Source organism: Ranitomeya variabilis, chromosome 6 (genome assembly GCF_051348905.1).
Source record: "Ranitomeya variabilis isolate aRanVar5 chromosome 6, aRanVar5.hap1, whole genome shotgun sequence".
NCBI classification, from domain to species: Eukaryota; Metazoa; Chordata; class Amphibia; order Anura; family Dendrobatidae; genus Ranitomeya; species Ranitomeya variabilis.
The window spans coordinates 348916039-348932799 of record NC_135237.1 but is presented as its reverse complement, the minus strand read 5'-3'; the positions used below and the strand labels follow the sequence as shown (position 1 = coordinate 348932799).

General features: G+C 42.4%; 1 protein-coding gene across 1 annotated transcript in view; it reads left to right on the top strand.

Moving 5' to 3' along the window:
* The window catches only part of LOC143781164 (regulator of G-protein signaling 9-binding protein B-like), a 60759-nt gene extending 44296 nt beyond the window's left edge, over nt 1-16463 (top strand). The window contains exon 3 of the mRNA XM_077267661.1: nt 15947-16463. Within this exon, the coding sequence (XP_077123776.1) occupies nt 15947-16299 (353 nt within the window). The 3' untranslated portion in view covers nt 16300-16463. The remainder of the gene's footprint in view (nt 1-15946) is intronic.
* Nucleotides 16464-16761: the final 298 nt, after the last annotated feature.

Below are 16761 nucleotides of genomic sequence, written 5' to 3'. Positions count from 1 at the left end.
TCCTTTCCATGTCACACAGCACGTGCCTGGGACGAACCGTATCATACGGTTCCTCAGCATCCTCCCTGTTCAGACTCTCTGCACTTGGGTATTCCCTCAGCCATTTTGCCCTGGATCTGATGGCATCAGCCCATGCGATGATCTGCCACATGGTGAGCAACCTGCCCTTCGTTACTGCTGTGACTTCTCCTACAGCTCTAATTCTTACTAACACTATCACTGCTGCTGTTCTTTTGCTGATCTGGCCTGCTGGCCCTGGATGTCTGGGCTTCTCCCTTGGAAACATTTCGTGGTCACTGTGCGGTCCTGGGCATTAAGCCCGTGGGACTGTCTGGGCACTCAGGCCCTCCTGGACCCGTAGAAGCGCTATTCACGCGAAACAGCCATCGTCCACACCTCACTCCCCGCACCCTTGCATTCACCTGTCGACTTCCAGCAAATGTCTGTAACCGTTGGATGGTGAATAAAGGACTTTGATTTCACTGCAACTGGGTGAGTGCCGCATCTCTTTTTTTACTCTACGTTGACACTCCATTTGCTATATGATGCTGAGCACCTGATTCCAGTAGCTGAATACAGCCAGAGTTGGAGGTCAATACAGAACTAATCCCGTGCTCCTTGGGTTCGCCTATTACCTGGTGCCATTCATTCTGTTTACTGTTGGGAGGAACTTACTAACACTATCACTGCTGCTGTTCTGTTGCTGATCTGGCCTGCTGGCCCTGGATGTCTGGGTTTCTCCCTTGGGAACATTTCGTGGTCACTGTGCGGTTCCGGGCATTAAGCCCATAGGTACTGTCTGGGCACTCAGGCCATCTTGAGCTGTTCAGCTCCCAGGATTCACTAAACTCAAAACAGGAAGCTCTCTATCCTATCCCACAGTGGCCCCTCCTATATTAATTATCTACTATATAGAACTCCCATCCCATAGTATGTACACTATAATGCCCCATCTAGTGGCCAGAAATGGACACTGCGCTTTCTCTGTAATAAAACAATCTTACAATGTGCAAAAGCAGCTAGAATTATATACACTTGTCACATATAGCATAATATACACATAACTAGACAAATACAGTATTAAAACATCACATTTAACCGAAATGTAATTAAAGGGGTAGGGGCGGGCATCAGTCCTTGTAACCCCTTACAATACCACAATGGAGATCTTACAGCCCTGGACTACTTGGACATTTTCCCGCAGGAACCATTCCTCTGGAGTACCTCTCTACCTGGATGCTTCTACATTTGACCGCTATAAAGAAAGGAAAAAAGGGGGTAAGTATATTGTTATGCTGAAAAGAATGACAGCTTAAAGAATATTAGTATATATTATACATTAAACGTGTTCTATCACGTCATTTGATTCATTTGGATATAAGCTTGGTAGTCACTAAAAGGTGCATGACATTATTATTATTATTTATTATTATAGCGCCATTTATTCCATGGTGCTTTACATGTGAGGAGGGGTATACATAATATAAACAAGTACAATGACATCTCATAAAATATTATTTTTATTGAATTTAATAATTAAAAAAGAAAAATGCCATACATACGAAGACAGAGTAACCCTATAGAGGACCACACGAAATGTGAAGTCATATAGTGCCAGTTATTACATATACTAGGTATGTATATGTTCAAAGGTCTAGGTTCTAAATGACCAATACTAATTAATATCAGACTGATTAAGCGATAGCGGCAGAGCAAGAATGCAGATAAGGACTTACATTACAAAGAGCTACTATAACATGTGGGCCTGATGCCCCAACGCATGTTTCACCCAAGTGAGACGTCATGCACCTTTTTGTTTTTCTTGGTGGTATCTTTAGTTTATATATCCAGTAGGATTCTTTGGAATTTAAGATTTTTCTTCTATTAATTGTTGAAATGGGAATCTGTTTTAAGGGTGTGACCTGAACTGAATTAAAGTTTTTATTGTGTTTAAGGGTTCATACCCATCAGCATTAATAAAATCAGTCCGATGTTGTTCCTGAAAAGTCGTACACGTGTCATGCGATTTTCATGCGAGCACAATACAATTTTTCTCACCTACCATCCATCTGACATCTATGTGTATGAAATCCATATGCAATTCAATTTTAACATTAGCGTTTACATACAGTAATTCTTTGTCATCTAAAGCTAGTTTTCAAAGTAAATATTTTTCAATAGATACATATAAATATGTGAGTGAGCTATATAATTAGTACAGTGCGTCTGTAGCTTACTGTAAATGTATTTAATTAATAAATCAATAAATTACAGGAAAAAATGGCATGGGATCCCTCAAAATTTTAATAACCAACAAAGAGAAAGCGGACAACTGAGGGCAGATGTTTATAGTCTGGGAAGGGTATAATACACATGGATCTTCCCAGGCTATTAATATTAGCTCACAGCAGTATACTTAGCCTTTACTGGTTATTAATCCCTTTCTGCCATCGGACAGGATAGTACCTCCGATGGCAGAACGCCCGCTTTGATGTGGGCTCCGGCGGTGAGATTGAATCAAAGCCGGGACATGTCAGCTGTCTTGAACAGCTGACATGTGCATGCAATAGGCACGGCAGAATCGTGATCCGCCCATGCCTATTAACTAGTTAAATACCGCTGTCAAACACTGACAGCGGCATTTAACAAGCGCTTCCGGCCATCTGGCCGGAAATGGGCGCACCGGTGACCCCTGTCACGTAATTGGGGGTCATCGGCACATCGGCATCACAGAGGCCTCTATGGTTGTTGATGCCGAATTGCTATGAGTGCCACCCTGGGGTCGGCACTCATAGCAATGCTGTAATTCTACTACATAGAGACGATGTGAGCATCGCCTCTATGTAGCAGAGCCAATCGAGTTGTGCCAGCTTCTAGCCTCCCATGGAGGCTATTGAAGCATGGCAGTAGTAAAAAAAAAAAATGCTTTTAAAAATATAAAAAAAAATATAAAAGTTAAAATCACCCCCCTTTCGCCCCATTCAAAATAAAACAATAAAAAAAATATAAAACCTACACATAATTGGTATCGCCGCGTTCAGAATCGCCCGATCTATCAATAAAAAAAGGATTAATCTGATAACTAAATGGCGTAGCGATAAGAAAAGTCAAAATGCCAGAATTAAGGTTTTTTGGTCTCCGCAACAATGCATTAAAATGTAATAATGGGCGATCAAAAGAACATATCTGCACCAAAATGGTATAATTAAAAACATCAGCTCGTCAAGCGAAAAATAAGCCCTCACCCGACCCCAGATCATGAAAAATTGAGACGCTACGGGTATCGGAAAATTGCGCTATTTTTTTAAAACATTTTTAGCAAAGTTTGGAATTTCTTTTCACTACTTAGATAAAAAAGAACCTAGACATGTTTGGTGTCTATGAACTCATAATGACCTGGAGAATCATAGTGGCAGGTCAGTTTCAGCATTTAATGAACCTAGCAAAAAAGTCAAACAAAAAATAAGTGTGGGATTGCACTTTTTTAGCAATTTCGCCTCACTTGGAATTTTGTCCCATTTTCTAGTGGATGATATGGTAAAACCAATGGTGTCTTTCAAAAGTACAACTTGTCCTGCAGAAAATAAGCCCTCACATGGCCATATTGACAGAAAAATAAAAACGTTATGGCTATGGGAAGGAAGGAAGCAAAAACCGAAAACGCAAAACTGGAAAAAGCTCTGGGGTTTAAGGGGTTAAAATAAGGGATCCCCAAAAAAATGATGTGGGGGCACCCCTATAGTTAATAACCAGCAAAGTTTAGGTACACAGCTGCGGGCTGATATTAATAGCCTAGAAAGGGCCATGGATATTGGCCCCCTCCCAGACTAAAAACATCAGCTTTCAGCCACCCTAGAAATGGAGCATCCAGATCTGTCAATTCTGGTACTTAGCTTCTGCTATTCCCACTTGCCCTGTTGCGGTGGCAAGTGGGGTAATAGTATTGAGGTTGATGTCAACTTTGTATTGCCTGCTGACATCAAGCCCAGGGGTTAGTAATGCAGAGGTTTCTATAAGAAGCCCCATTACTAACCCCACAGACATATTGTAAATAAAAAACATTTTGGCAAGTGCTTTTCCCAAGTCACCTCCCTGAATCCCTAAATCCACCTGGTCAATAGCCTTTATTTTAAGACCTGATGGATTGCTATTATGGTATAATTTAAAGTGTTTGGGTAAAGTCTTTAGGGTACTCATGCCTATGGCTGAAATTGACTTTTCTATGTCCCTTATATGTTCTCTCATTCGCACTTAGAGTTCTCTTGTAGTAAGACCTATGAAGATCTTCCCGCATGGACATTCACCATGATATATGACCCCTTATGATGAACAATTTAAGGTGCGTCGTATATCAAAAATTCCAGATCTGTCAAAATGTCTAAAAGTCTTGCTCTTAATTAGGTTACGGCATGCTTTGCACCTGCCGCATGGAAAAAAATCTTCCTTGAGTATGTTTCTGTTTTTGTTTTAAGGGAACAGGGTCATAATGACTATGAACTAGAAGATCTTTCAGGTTATTTGCACGCCTAGCAACAAATGATGGTGAAACAGGCAGAATTTTGTTTAATATCGGGTCCGTTAGGAGTATAGTCCAATGTTTCTTAATAATGCCCGTAAGATCCTGCCATTGTTTATTGAAATCCATTATATACCGTACCTGTTTACAATCATTTTCTCTTGAGTAATTTTTCCTTTTGCCATATAAGTCTTCCCTCGGGGTATGGAAAGCTTTTTTTAAATGAATCCTCTTTTCCCTGAAAAATGAACCACTTTAGGGATGTATTTGGATATTCTGATATTTTGAGGCGGAGTGTACAAAGAAACAATTTTTGACTGTATTTTCAAACATGGTTATCAAAAATACAGGGGAACCCCATGTCTTTTAAAAAATATATAGATTTTTTATAGCGAAGGTCGCGGCTGATGAATACTTTCATTAGCCGCCACCTGCTCTCGCTGTTATCAGTTGAATACAACTCTCAATATTCTCCATTACTAGCAATGATTACTGCGCAAGCAGGGGAGAATGATGAGACCTGTCTCCAGCACCCAGCGCCGGGCTACAGAGTGAACTGCACCGCTGATTCCCAGGCCCGGTACGTTTCACACTGATGAAACACAGATGTCATTCATGTGTCATCAGTGTGCACATGTGCGGGACATTTTGCCGCCTGTGCTGCCATTAAAAAATGGACATGTCAGCGTGTTTTGCCCACGGACACATAGTCCGTGGAAACACACTGATGTGCACAGACACATTATCTTCAGTGGGACTACGTGTGTAAGTGTCTCCGGTACATGTGTAAACTGTCACCACACGTATCAGACACTCTGACGTGTGAGCCCAAAGTGTGTATCCATTTTTTCCCAAATCGCAAGGAAAACAGAAGAGATTCAACTCATTGTATTAGGCTACATTCATGTGATGCCCCAGGGTCCTGATCGTCACAGTGGCATTGCTTTTCCCTTGGGGAGAGTGATGTCACGCTTGGAAGTGATGAAGGATAACTTTCACCAGGTAATCACTTACATAGGGCAGCACGGTGGCTTAGTGATTAGCACAGCAGCCTTGCAGCGCTGGAGTCCTGAGTTCTAATCCCACCTTGGACAACATCTTCAAAGAGTTTGTATGTTCTCTCCGTGTTTGTGTGGGTTTCCTCCGGGCACTCCGGTTTCCTCCCACATTCCAAAGACCTACTGATAGGGAATTTAGATTGTGAGCCCCATTGGGGACAGCAATGATAACGTCTGTAAAGCGCTGCGGAATATGTTAGCACTATATAAAAATAAAGATTATTATATTATTATTACATACAACACGTTTATACTCCAGGCCAGAAGGGGGAGCTCTAAACCTGGTTTAGGGTTAACTCCCCTATAAATACATTCTCGTCTGGAGGGAAAGGGAGTCTTGAGCATTCTGTCAGAGGCCAGAGAAGAGAGCAGACAGACATAGAGTGTCCTGTAGGAAGAGAACAGAAGGAATGAACAACTTGTCGAAAGAGTGCAGGAGAGAGAAAGCACAGGAGAAGTGACATCAGTGAAGCAGAGCAATGAAGTGGCGACCTCCCTGGCTAGTGCAGATTCCAGTAGCCAGAAGACCGAGGCCGTGCTGAACTCTAATATGGCATAGCTGAAACCAGCAGGACAGCTGGATTGTAAATCACTTGTCGCCTTTATACCCAGGAGACACAGTGATAAATACAGGGCCCAGGTTGTGATAGAGACACGGTAAAAAAAGGCCCAGTGCACCTGTCATACGGGTTGTGTCCTAACCTATATTGAGGACAGAGAGGAACTGTGAGGACCTTATTAGAAGCCTTAGGCAGTAAGGGACTACAACACCACCGTGCGTTGGGGAAGGCTTTTACCTCCACCTGGTCAGAGGACTCTAGATTCACTTCCAAGCTGGCCGGACCCTGCCTGTACCTGTTGTCTCGTGCCCTGGACTGCAGTTGCCTGAAGCTACAGTAAACCAGGTAAAGAGACTGCAAACCTGTGTCCTCGTTCTTCACTGCAATTCTCACCATCATCACCTATACACCGGGAGCCCTGGGGACATACTTCACCTGTGGGAAGTTATAGCATCTAGCTGCCATACCATCACCCCAGAGGACCCCTTTAAGCAGCGTCGGTTCCTACTGACCGAATACCAGAGCTGGCGTCACAAATAGACTTTATTACCAAAATCCCTTTAAAGACCTTTCCCCTTTTAATTGAGTCCCAGGGCCACGGACCGGTACCGAGTATCCCCATTGCCCTGGCGGACGACTCATTCACATGAGCATGTCGAATTTTGCATGCACAAAAAATGGATGTGTGAAAAGCAGAAAAGCACAAGGATGTCTTTACTTTTATTTTTTTCTCACTTCCAAAAACTTAAATGGCATAGTCAGATCCACAAAAAAGATTAAAATAAAACATAGAGTGAGATTATCTCACATCTGCCACATGGGTCCGTGAAAAAAAACAGATCAATAAATATTCCTATTAACTAGTATGGGTCTATGTGCTGACCATTTATTAAACCAAAAGAACACGAAGGAGAAAAACATCTTTCTTCGTAAGCAATTACCGTAGGTCTGTCTATTTATTCTCCCTTGTATTTGTAACGGATTGTTTTTATTTTCCATCTTTTTTTTTGTAAGCACTGTACGATTTCTATTAAAGATCCTTATATTCTCTAAGGAGTCCATAGCCTTTCATAAGATGTTTATCTATTTGATAGCTAGAGATCAGTGTGCTGTGTTGAGTCTTATTGATGATATTTGATAATTGTGTACCTGGGGTGTGTGGGACTGTAAATAATACTGGGTTTCAACGCTGTAATGTTATTTGTTGTTTCACATTAAAGAGATTATTTTAGCAAGGTTTTAATGCACTTGGAAAAATTCAATATAAAACCCACATTTGTGTATGACTATTTGGTGAAGTTTGGGGATACAGTTTTTAGTTCAGCAATCTTTACAGGTTTTAAGGTGAAACATGTCCATTTTTTAATTTCACCTGTAAAATCTGTGCTGGCAAAAAACACACTATTAAAACCCAGCAATTTGCACAGAAACACATTAAGCTTTTGTAATGATTTTTCTCCTCTATTTGTGGTCGGTCTTATACGTCCATTTTTGTTATCAGTATTTGGCCTATGATGCACGGAATATACCTATGAGGCTTTTATGTCGGAGTCAAAAGACCCACCCCGGTCTGTGCATCAAAGTCCATACTCAGATTATGAAACGTGGACGTGTGACACCAGATTAAAAACATAAAAACTGCAATTAAGCCAAGAAAAAGAGGCAAAAAGGACAACTGGCACATGCGAACCAAGCTTTAGGCTAAGTTTGCAACCTGCATGAAAAGTGTGAGTGCAAGATCAAGTGAGTAGAAATAGATTACCTCCTCAGTCGCATCAACATCATGTGCGGGGACAGTGCATACGTGACAGAGTTATTCTGTCTTAATCTCCTTTCACCTCTGTAGTGACCGATTATGTGAAGACATTACATTGTTTAGCGATATCCAACCTCTACAATCAATGTCTTTTTCTTTTTACAGACATAATTACAAGACTAATTGATCACATTTTAAATTGTGGGTAGAGAAAGGTAAAAGTCTAACACCTTATGTGTCTTCTCAAGGTAAAATTGGTTCAGATATTTAGCTTTAGAATATAACGAAAATAGATTGCATTGCTATTAGCCTTTCTATTACAGGAAATGACCCATAACTAGTTTGGAACATATACAGTAGATACTATTAAAGGGAATCTGTCAGCAGGATTTCACACCCCAAATTATTTAAATGCACAGTACATGTAGTTCTCTCCAAGACAAGTCCTGCAATACCATTACATGGTCAGTCCATTCTTCCGCTACTGAGAAATCAAAGTTTGAATTGATATACTAATAAGGCTGAAGATATGAAGGCTCTCTCACTCCATCTCTATTCCCCAGCCAGTGCTGCCTCCTCTTGCTTGAGGTTGTGCTGGGTGGGGTATAGAGCTGGAGTGACAGAGGCTTCAGATCTTCAGCCTTATTTGCAAATTCCCTTTCAGGTACATATGACTTACAATTTCATTTTAACAACTTTATCTCCCAAGGTGGATTGCTCGTTAATCACCAGGCCAATTTTTACAATTCTGACCAGTGTCACTTTATGAGGTAATAACTCTGGATCCCACTGATTCTGAGAATGTTTTTTCGTGACATATTGTACTTCATGACAGTCATAAAATTTATTAGATATAACTTTCGTTTATTTGTGAAAAAATGGAAATTTGGCGAAAATTTGAAAAATGTTGCAATTTTCAAACTTTGAATTCTTATGCCCTTAAATCAGAGAGATGTGTTACACAAAATAGTTAACAAATAACATTTGCCACATGTTTACTTTACATCAGTACAATTTTTGAAACAATTTTTTTTATTTTGCTAGGAGGTTATAAGAATTGAAAGTTGACTAGTAATTTCTCTTTTTGCTAACAACATTTACCAAAAAAAATTTTTTTAGGGACCATCTCACTTTTAAAGTGATTTTGACGGGTCTACATGGTAGAGAATACCCAATACACCATTCTAAAAACTGCAACCCTCAAAGTGCTCAAAACCACATTCAAGACGCTTATTAACCCTTCATGTGCTTCACATGAACATGAACATTTAACTTTTCTCACACAAAAATTACTTTAGACCCAATTTTTTTTTGTTTTTACATTGATAACAGGAAAATATGGACCCCAAAATTTGCTGTGATATTTCTCCTGAGCATGCTGATACCCCATATGTGGGGGAAAACCACTGTTTGGGCGCACAGCACAGCTCGGAAGGGAAGGAATGCCATTTGACTGTTTGAATGCAAAATTTGTTGGAACAATTAGCAGGCGCCATGTCGTGGTTGGAGAGCCCCTGATATGCCTAAACAGAGAAAAAACCCCATGAGTGACACCATTTTAGAAACTAGACCTCTCAGGGAACTGATCTAGATGTGTGGCGCTTCACAGAAAGTTGAGTCGTGAAAATAAAAAATAAAAAATCACATTTTCCCCACAAAAATGTTTTTAGTCCCAAATTTTGCATTTTCATAAGGGTAACAGGATAAATTGCAGCATACAATTTGTTGTGCAATTTCTCCTGAGTATGCCAATACCCCATATGAGGAAGTAAACTACTGTTTGGACGCACGTCAGGGCTCGGAAGGGAAGGAGCGTCATTTGACTTTTTGAATGTAAAATCATTGGAATCATTAGAGGATGTCATGTCTTGTTTGGAGAGCCCTCAATGTACCTAAACAATGGAAACTCCCCCACAAGAGACACTATTTTGGAAACTAGACCCCTCAAGGAATGTATTTAGTTGTGTGGTGAGCACCTTGAACCCCCAGGTGCTTCACAGAAGTATATAACGTTGAGCAGTGAAAATAACAAAATCACATTTTCCCCACAAAAATGTTTTTTTTTAGCCCCAAATTTTGCATTTCCATAAGGGTAACAGGATAAATTGCACCATACCATTTGTTCTGCAATTTCTCCTGAGTACACTGATACCCCATATGTGGGGGAATACTATTTTTGAGTCACAGTGCAAAACTCAGAAGGGAAAGGGCGCCATATTAGAGTTCATAGCCCAGATTTTACTGTTAAGGTTTGCAGGTGCCATGGCACACTGGGAAAGCCCCTGAGTTGCCACAACAGCAGAACCTCTAATATGTGACATCATTTTACAAACTACACCTCTCAGCGAATTCATGTAGGGGTGCAGTGGTCATAATGACACCATGGGTGTGTCACAGAATGTTATACCTTTGGGCAGTGAAGAAAAAGTAGCTACATTTTTACCACAAAAATTTTTTTTTAGTCACAGATTTAACTTTTTCATACAAGAAGTAGGTAAAAATGGCATCATCATTTGTACCACAATTTCTACTGAACGTGGCAATACCCATTATGTGGCTGTGCAGTACTGCTTAGCCATACGGAGAAACTTGGGAGGGACAGAACGCTATTTGCTTCCTGGAGCGCAGATTTTCCTAGAAGAGTTAGCGGACTCCATATACAGAACCCCTAATTGCTAGAAAAGCAGAATCCCACCTCAAGTGACCCCATTTTGAAAATTATACCCCTTTGGGAATTTATCTACAGGTGTAGTGATTTTGACTCCATGGGTGTTTTCCAGAAACAAGCAGCAATGAATGTTGCCAAGTGAAAATTGCAAACTGCCGTTGTAGTGACCGGTATGCTCTCATCGCTTCAGAAATGCCAAACATATGGACGCTATATGTGGTTTAGGCACACTGTGGGGATTAGAAGGGAGGGGGACATTTGGATTTGGGAGGGCAGAATTTGCTGAATTTCTGTTTAGGGGTGAGGAGCCGTTCGTTTTTCCAGAGCCTTTGTAAGTCACCCACCAGGGCAATGGGGATACTCGGTATCGGGTCCGGTCCCTTTTAAAGGGGATGTCACGGTGGCTGCGACCTGGTCCGTGGCCCTGGGCAATCAATAAAAGGGGAAAAGTCTTTACAGGCAATTTGGTAATAAAGTTTATTTGTGACGCCACCTGTGGCTCTCGGTCAGAGGGACCGATGCTGCTTAAAAGGGTCCTTTTGGGTGATGTTGTTGCAGCAATATGGTGACTCTTCCCACAGGTGAAGCGGGGTCCCCAGGGCTTCCAAGGTGTATGGCAAGGATGGTGGGTTGCCGGTAAATAACAGATGACAGAGAGTTGCAGTCTTTACCTGGTTTACTGATGTAACAGGCATCAGTCCAGGGTACCGGAAACAGGTGCAGACGGAGTCCAGGCAGCCTGAAAACAAGTAGTGATCTCCCTTGGCAGGTCATGTTGGGAGCCTTCCTCTGTGCGCTGGTTTTCTGGTCCCTTGCGACCTGTAGTTTGCTGGCAAGGTACCCCTTTCTCTCTCCTGTCCTGGGACAGTAAATGCACGGCAGGCAGCTTGAGCTGTTCTCTTGGGGGTCTCTGACAGGGTGACTCCAGGCTCTATCTGCTGCTGTACCTCAGGTATAGTATGGGCAATTAATATACAGTCCTATGCCCTCTGGTTCTACTGTGGATCTTGCAGTTATCCACAATCTCGGGCTCCCGGTGCCGGTTTCTGCGCTCTGACTTACAGGAGGCCCAATCGCAGCCTCCCTGAGCCTCCTAATCACTCCTCTCCCTTCACTGTCTGCTCAGACTGAACTCACTCCTCCCCCAGACCAGGATGGATAACAGGGAAGTTCCCCTAAAACAGGGTTTTGAGCTCCCCCTTCTGGCCTGGAGTTAGAATATGTTGAATAGGTATGATTTACCTACCAAAGGGATCCCACTTGTCTCCAGGCATGGCACTACCTTACCCGAGAGGAAAGCAGCATCACTGTGGTACCCGAACTCCTGGGGTGCCACATTTGTATTACTCCTATATTTCCGATAACAGATGACAGACCTGAGCAGGGCTTTTCTTTTTTTTGGATTGATTTGAAGCTTTTATTGGGAGCATTTTACATAACATTTGAGTTCACATGTATCTGGATCGCCCCCAGGCGCAGGGCAGTGGAGTACTCGGTACCGGGTTCCTCTGTCTCGGTTCTGAGGATGTCACGGTGGCCCGACCCGGTCCGTGGCCCTGCTAAGGGGCGCCCAATTAAAGGTGAAGTTTGTCAAGTGTTCGTGACGCCACCTGTGGTGTTCGGTCAGGGTGACTGACGCTGCTGAGGGGTCCGCTGGGGTGATGTTATAGCAGCTAGATGGTGTACCTTCCCACAGGTGAAGTATGTCCCCAGGGCTTCCCGGTAGTGTAGGTGGTGATTGTAGGTCGCAGTAAATAACGAAGACACAAAGGTTGCAGTCTCTTTACCTTTTACTGAAGACTTCAACGTCCACAGTCCAGAGCACTGTTCACAGGGCTGGCTGAGTCCGGCCGGTCCAAAGGCACATCCAGAGTTCCCTTTGCAGGTGGAAATCAGTAGCCTTCCTACTAGCGCCTGTGTGTTGTAGTACCTCCCTGCTGAGCACCACGGGATAGTCCTCACAACTGTCGTGTATGTTTCTGATGTTCTCTCTCCGTCCCCCAGATGGTATGGCTAGGACAACCCATATGACGGGGTAGGCCTGGAGCTATTTTATAGGGAGCCTAGTGACGCCCCTCTCCCACAATTTGCCTCCGTTGTCTTCATTAGGTTAAAGGTTGGACAGCCAACTTGGAATTAACTGTCCTTCCGTTGTTTGAAGTAATGCGTAGAGCCTATTACTCCCTCAGTGTTCCGGCCACCGGCTACGCGCCTCAGAAGGATGTTGCCGATCTTAAGGCAGGACTCCTCCTGGTATTATCTCCTTGTGCTGTGATCTCGTTTCTCACTTCTCCACAATATACTTCGCTTCTTGTCCTTTCTTAGGATGCTGCCGCAATGAGGTGCAGGCGCAGCTCCGTAATGTTCTATCTCTTGCTAAGTCTCTGTCAGGATCCCACCCCTGACAGGGACCTCTGTCTGCAGCTCAGATGTTCCTCCTTCTCTCCCTGTCTGCCTGACAGGTCTTCTCTGGGTCTCACCCAGGCTGCTTTCTTACCAACTTCCTATCCAACCCCCAGTTTTACCCGAGTGTGAGGAGTGGCCTAATAGATAGAACCTTTTGCTCCCCCTGGTGGCCGGAGTGTGAAGTGTAGTGTGTGACTGTGATGCCTGGTCAGGTGAACTCTTTTAGTACCATCAGACGTACCATCACTCCCCCTGGTGGGAGAGCGACATTACTGCAACGACCAGGACTCTGGGGCGCTGCACTTCCAATGCTGTACGCTGAGCACTTCCTTTGAGGCTTTCATCTAAATCTCCAAATGACGTGATTCAGAGGAAACCCCCGAGGGATCCATTCACTATAATAAGGCAGCAGATTTACTGTGGACTCCATCTGGCCTTTGTTCAGTGTTATCCTTCTGTTCGGAAGTGCACAAGTCTGTGGCCGACGGCACTTTTGTGCAATCCTTAAAAGACGGATACCACTGGATCACAGGTCCTTTGATGTCCGAAGAGCTCCCATCAGCCTCATTATAGGGAATCCTCTGTCGGAGGTTCTGTCTGAATCACGTATTACAGAGATTTACAAGGAAAGCCCCATTGTATGCGCTCAGCACAGAGCGGAGGATAAATGTGAGCCGAGCCTTACTGCGATCTTTGGGAGGCAGAATGAACAAAACATCAGGTGAAGAATTGGTTTCATCTATTTTTTACGCTGTTCCTTGTGTGACATAAGTGATTAGGTGACTTTATTCTTTGGGTCAGTGCGATTACAGCGATACCAGATGATTTATATAGTTTTTTTTATGTTTAGCAGCTGTTACACACTAAACGCTTTTTAGTGCAAAATTTTGCATCACCACATTTTGAGAGCTATAATTTTTCCATATTTTGGCATACAGAGTCATGTGAGAGCTTTTTTTTTCTGTGGGACAAGTTGTCGTTTTTATTGGTATCATTTTCAGACACATGACTTTTCGATTGCTATCTATTCCGTATTTTTATGAGGCAGAATAAACAAAACAGCAATTCAGGATTTTTTTATGTCATTCCATGTGTGGAAAAATAAATAAGGCAGTTTTATTTTTCAGGTCAGTACGATTATAGCGATACCAGTTACAGTGATACCAAATATGTGTACTTTTATTGGTTTTTTTTTTTTTCATAAGCATATTTTTTTATGGGTACAATATATTTAAATCTTTTTAAATTTTTCCTTTTTTAAAAAACTTTTATTTTTATTTTTTTACTTTGTCACACTATGGGATTTTCATTTTCTGCATGCCGATCGCTTGTATAACATGCGGATGCAGAAGCATCTCTATGCTATGCAAACTGTTAGTGATGTAGCTCTAGTGACATGGATGTCGTCATGACGACATTGGTTCACCATGGCAGCGAACGGGTCCCAGCGATGACATTGCATGGTCTCCGATCCAAGGGAAGATGAGCTGTCTTCCCTTTGCCTACTCTGAAAATGCTGCGATTGGGAAGTGCGGGACCACTCCTGGCACTGAGTGCCAGGTGTGAGCGCGTACAGCTCGTGTACGCGCAAAATCGCCGGGATGTATCCATACACCCCAGGCAAAGAAGGCCCAGGTCACAGGGATGCATGGATACGTCCAAAGTAGGAAAAGAGGTTAAAGGGGATATCCCGGACTTTGTGAAAAGCAAAAAATGTGCCTAAGCACTAACAAGCAGGTAGTTGCTACCTACCTGCATATTGTACCCGGCACCATTCATCGTCGGCACAGAGCGGTCACAGACAGCTCCTGCTGGGAATTAAGACGTTGCATTGACAGAGCAGCAGCTTCTTTTGTGCCCTGGTCTGTGATGGGGCGTAGCTTCTGATGTCGTCCCCCAGTTAGGTAGTGGGAATCTGGCTGTCAATCAAAAGGACGCTGAAGTCCCGCCCAGTCAACAGAGTAGAGCAAAAAAGAAGCCGCCGCTCTGTCGATGTGACATCAGCAAAGGCAGGTGAATCGCAGGCAGGATGATGGCGGCGATTAAAGGCGCCGAGCACCACAGGCAGGTAAGTAGCAACTACCTGCTTGTTAGTGCTTAGGCACATTTTTTGCTTTTCACAAAGTCCCGGATATCCCCTTTAAATAATTACACAATAATGTGGACACCAGTAAATGGGAAGGTTCCTCTAAAGGGGCAGTTATGGCAGACAACATCATGAAATATAGGTCTTTCTATATTTACACCAAACTCCAGGTTAGCAAGCTTCATAACCACGTTGCGCTTGCTTTTAAGTTATCTTGATTTTGACATGTACTCCTACCAATATTGAGGCTCAGATTTGTTGTTCTCTCTTTTAAGACTTTTATAGAAGAATACTAAAGAATCCATGTGTGGTACCATTTATCATGAAAAAAGTGTGTTCTTTTCTTATGCTTTTATTATGTAAAATAAGAAAATCAGAAAATGTGCAGAAGAGACAAATATAAGTCGTACCTAGCCAAATCACATCGGAAGTAAGAAACCAATTGCATCAGGGGAGAACACAGACAGAAGAGGGCCCCTGTGGAAGAACAGTGTCTGGGCCCATCTTTGTGTCTGTGACAACAGCTGACTACTGCTGTGGAGGTGGGCACCCCTTAGCTCTTGGGTGCCGGTGGCTGTACAGCTTGCACCAATGGCCGCCCCTGATTCGCATGTATCAGATACTGCTCTTTACATGCTAGTAATAAAATAGCTACTTCTGAGGATAACATATAAATTTATTAAATGTTCTAACAGCATGATAGTTTTTATTAGTTTGGATGACCTATTTTTTCTTTTCTTTACCTTTTCTTTTACTATAAAGTGGTTATTTCGCCATGAGCATCCAGTCTGTTCCTTTCAAATCTACTATAAATAACAGATCTAATGACGTGTACTAGGCATACTTATTGACCTGTTATACTGCTTCAGATTTCTAAAGTACCTTTTATGTTCCAGGGAACACTTCCGCTATTGCCTCTAGGGCACTGAGCGTCCAGAACATCAACTACAGCAATTCACCAACTAACAAAGAGATATTGGAGCACAGTGAACTAGAAGATGAAATTCTGAAGGTGGACGAGATGATCACTGATATGGAGTTGAAGGTCAATGTGTTAAGGTGGACTGTGGAAGCCGCAGCAAACATGAATGATGAGCTTGATGGCACTGACGCCTCCTCAACAGCATTGCTTTCCGTAGATGATGGAGGAGGAGACAGGCGTCAGTGCTGCAGTGAAGGACAATTTGTTGCGTCATTGATGCTATGTGGTGTCACGCTAATAGCTGTTACCCTTTCTTCTATTCTCTAAATGTGGTATGCATTACTGAATAGCAATAATGAGTAAATATTAACACAGTACTTCACTAATAAAATGTGCTTTATTACTTTTATGTATGGTAAATACGTAGATTTATATGCAGTGCGGTTAGGGTTTTGGATATAAAAGAATAAATAAATATAGGCAATTTTCCAACAGTTGAGCAATTCTGTAAATTTTTATCTTGCTATTTCCTCCTAGACTCCTTTAGACTATATGGATGCTACTTATGTTTTTTTTTCTATAAAATAATACTTTTAAACAGAAAAGGAATGGTTGGAAAAATAAAAAGTAACTTCCTATTCCAAGCTATACAGCTTTAAAATTCAAAAAGAAAAATAATTTGGCTGTAGTTTGTGTTAAAATGAACATTTCACTTGAGATGAAAACAATCACGTGATTATTAGCCACATGTAAGACTAGAGTGTGAAGAAACTGAAATACAGCCAGGAA